This window comes from Myotis lucifugus, unplaced genomic scaffold (assembly GCF_000147115.1).
Source record: "Myotis lucifugus unplaced genomic scaffold, Myoluc2.0 scaffold_485, whole genome shotgun sequence".
NCBI classification, from domain to species: Eukaryota; Metazoa; Chordata; class Mammalia; order Chiroptera; family Vespertilionidae; genus Myotis; species Myotis lucifugus.
In genome coordinates this window covers 668,015-671,549 of record NW_005871533.1, presented here as the reverse complement: position 1 = coordinate 671,549, position 3,535 = coordinate 668,015, and the positions used below count along the sequence as shown (strand labels likewise).

At 49.6% G+C, this 3,535-nt stretch overlaps 1 protein-coding gene across 3 annotated transcripts in view; it reads right to left on the bottom strand.

Moving 5' to 3' along the window:
- Positions 1–3,048: 3,048 nt before the first annotated feature.
- Positions 3,049–3,535, bottom strand: part of TEN1 (TEN1, CST complex subunit) — a 5,919-nt gene continuing 5,432 nt past the window's right edge. For all 3 annotated transcript variants that reach the window (XM_014445866.2, XM_006103447.3, XM_023744717.1), the window contains exon 3: positions 3,049–3,262. In XM_014445866.2, the coding sequence (XP_014301352.1) occupies positions 3,064–3,262 (199 nt within the window). In that variant the 3' untranslated portion in view covers positions 3,049–3,063. The remainder of the gene's footprint in view (positions 3,263–3,535) is intronic.

The following is a 3,535-nucleotide window of genomic DNA, read 5'->3' as shown; positions in this document are numbered from 1 at the left end:
CCCCCCCCCCCCGGAAAAAAAACCGGGTGTCACGCCAGGTCCCTGCAAAAGGGGAGAGCCGGGAAAAAGGCGCTTGGAAGTGGGAAAGCAAAGGGTTCGGGAGGGCCCGGACAGGGAGGGCCCGTTGAGGAGGGCCCCGGCCTCCGCTGGAATAAACCGGAAGGGCGGCATTTTATGGGGGTTTATGGAGAGATCTTAGGCAACCCCCGTGCTGTAGGCAAGGTCGCCCCCAGCCGGGCAATTTTATTAGGGGCCCCGGGAACTGAGCAGGGAGAGGGCTGCGCCCCAGTCCCTTAGCGCCTGAACAGGACAGGAAGCCCTCCAGGGCCTCTGGACGGTGCCCAAAGGGGGTGACACAGCCAGCGAGTTTCGAAACGGCGCTGGCATTTCTTCACCTTTTCTATGGGCCTCCGCAAGCTCTTTGTGTAAACATGTCAGACAGGTGACTTTAGGCAGCCTCTTGTCCGTCCTCAGCACCACCCACCAGGTCACGGGGCATGGCTGGTGCCCGGTGACCTCTGTGTCCCACAGGACTTGGGCCCTGACCGGGGTCAGCCACGCCGAGCCCCTCTGCCCCAGCTGGGGGTGGGGTGGCCGCTTCCATGCTCAGCCCACGCCCTGCCCACACTCTGCCTCTACCTCCTCCTCGGCAAGTTTCTTTCCTTGTTTCGGTTGCAAATGATGAGTATGTATGACTTAGAAACTTGGGGAAATTGTTTTTAAGAAAGAAAGAAAAAGGCCCTGGCCGGGTAGCTCAGTTGGTTAGAGCATCATCCAGATGCACCAAGGTTGTGGGTTCCATCCCTGGTCAGGGCACATACAAGAATCAACCAATGAATGCATAAATAAGATGAACAACCCGATGTTTCTCTCTCTCTCTCTCTCTCTCTCTCTCTCTCTCTATATATATATATATATATATATATAATCAATTAAGTTATTTAAAAACAAGGGAAGAAAAATTCAGGTTGTAACGTACTCAGTAACTAGCGACAGGCCAGGAGACTGCTGCCTGACCTGAGGGCTGATGTTCAGGCTCAGCTTTTCCCTTTTTGGCGCCCTTCAGAGCGGCGCTGTGTGCCTTCTGGGTGCGTCACAGCAGAGCGATCAATCGATTGCTCGCTCTGCCTCATTAATGGTCGGCTGGACGGGCTGGCCTGGTCCCTGCGCGACCACATTCCCCACGCGCTTTCGCCTAACAAGTCCAGCAGCTGGTGATCAGGCTCGTGGCCTGGATTTATTATTTCACCAGGGCTTCCGAAGAGGCGACTTTCAAATGCAATGACTTCTCCTGCATTTAGTCACCGTGTTCTCCTCTGACGAGCTTTCCCCCATCAATCATGTGGTTTCCCTGAAGCACAATCCAAACAGAAAAAGGCCGGATAAATGCCAGGGAAGGAAGCCGCAAGTGTAAGGCAACCAGGTCCAGACTCCACTGGATTCTACACAGCAGACGGCTAATTCTCCAATAAATGGCATTTTTTAAATATATATATATATTTTATTGATTTCCAATGGCATTTTTTTTTTATAAAAAGAAAGAAAACCGGAAGACAGACTGTTAGAGGTGAACAGAGACTTGGGATCTGTGATCCGGGTGCAATGTGTGAACTTCGGGGGCCTGATCTGAGCTGCCAGTTGTGAACACTCGGCTTGTTTATTTGTTTTTGAGGCAACTGGGGGACGTGAACATGGACAAGATATGAGATTATACGAAGAAATAGCCATTATTTTTGTTGGGTGTGATTGTGGTGGTGGGAGAGATACATGCTGAGGTATTTATGAGTAAAATGAGACAATGTCCTATATTTGCTTTAAAATACACCAGGGCTACAACACCACCTTTGATGGCTGCATAATATTCTACCGAGTAAATATACCATACTTTCTTTAACCAATAATCAATGTACAATGTATTCATAAGAGCAAAGAATTAAAACAATATAAATGTCCAATGGTCACATGAATTAGGTCACACATCTAATCTATAAAATATTATATAGCCAAACACTATACCTAGAAAAATTTGAAGACGTGGGGAAATGCTTATGATATAATATGAAGCCAAAATAACCAGCTCCAACATAGTATGACATCAAACATAGGAAGGAAAATGGCACAGGGACAGCCATATGGGAAGCAAAGGATGGGAGGACCTGAGTTTTAAAGAGCAACCTTCAACTCTGGAAGCCAGAGATTCTTTCAGGCTGCTTTTATTCTCCCCTTGTGTCCTCTTTCTTTCTTTTTTTAAAATATATTGTATTGATTTTTTACAGAGAGGAAGGGAGAGGGATAGAGAGTTAGAAACATCAATGAGAGAGAAGCATCGATCAGCTGCCTCCTGCACACCCCCTACTGGGGATGTGCCTGCAACCATGGTACATGCCCTTGACCAGAATCGAACCCGGGACTCTTCAGTCCCCAGGCCGACGCTCTATCCACTGAGCCAAACCAGCTTGGGCTATTTCTCTTTTTTTAAAAAAATATATTTTTATTGATTTCAGAGAGGAAGGGAGAGAGAGAGAGAGGGAGAAAGAGAGAGAGAGGAGAGAGAGAGAGAAAGATCAATGATGAAATAGAATCATTGATCGGCTGCCTCCTGCACGCCCCCTACTGGGGATCAAGCCGGCAACCCAGGCATGTGCCCCTGACTGGAATCGAACCCAGGACCCTTCAGTCCGCAGGCTGACACTCTATCCACTGAGCCACACCAGCCAGGGCTGTCCTCTTTCTCTGACCCTGACTTCCGGGATGGTGAGTCCAGCCCCACCCTCTCTCAGCCTTGGTTTGCTCATCTATGAACCAGCTATAATAAGACTCAGATTAAGGGCAGGTGGGCAGATTCAAAGATTTAAGCAAACCTGGTATGAGGCCTGGACATGTGGGCCTTCAGAAATGAATGGTTTCCCTCCACTCTTGCCCAATGCCTGTGGCAGATCGGCTCTGAGCCCAGTCACATGTTCCCATGGGCCCTTGAACTTGTGGGATGATTGGGAGGAATGTTATCCCCGTGAGGGACACTGCTCGGTCAGACACCAGGCCCAGTCCCAACCGAGTCACCACTCAGGACCCAGAGTGCAAAAGCGTGTGAGGCCCCGGCTTACCCTTCTGCTGCTCGAGCTCCCCAAGGACCAGGTACAGGGAGCCCACCTGGGCCTGGAACGGCTCCACCAGCTTGGTACAGACGAGGACCTGGTGCTGCTCAGACCCGTGCTGAGCTGTCAGGGTCGCTCGGGACTCGGTCATGTCGTAGAGGCTCAACCTGGAAGTCAGGGAAAGTGCGATCGTCTCTCTCCTTAGACACAACCGCCATGGAGCTTAGAGCTTACCAGGTTTTGGGAGGAAAAAACGGTCAGCCTTACTGTGATCAGACAAAATAAAAATGGCAGCAACAAATCAGAAAAACTGTTGAGGTATAAATTACATGCATCAAAGGACACTTGTCCAACGAGTCTTGATGAAAATACACACTTGGTGTAACCACCACCCGAGTCAGATTTAGTCATTTTCTTATCACCCCAAGGTTCCCTGGAGT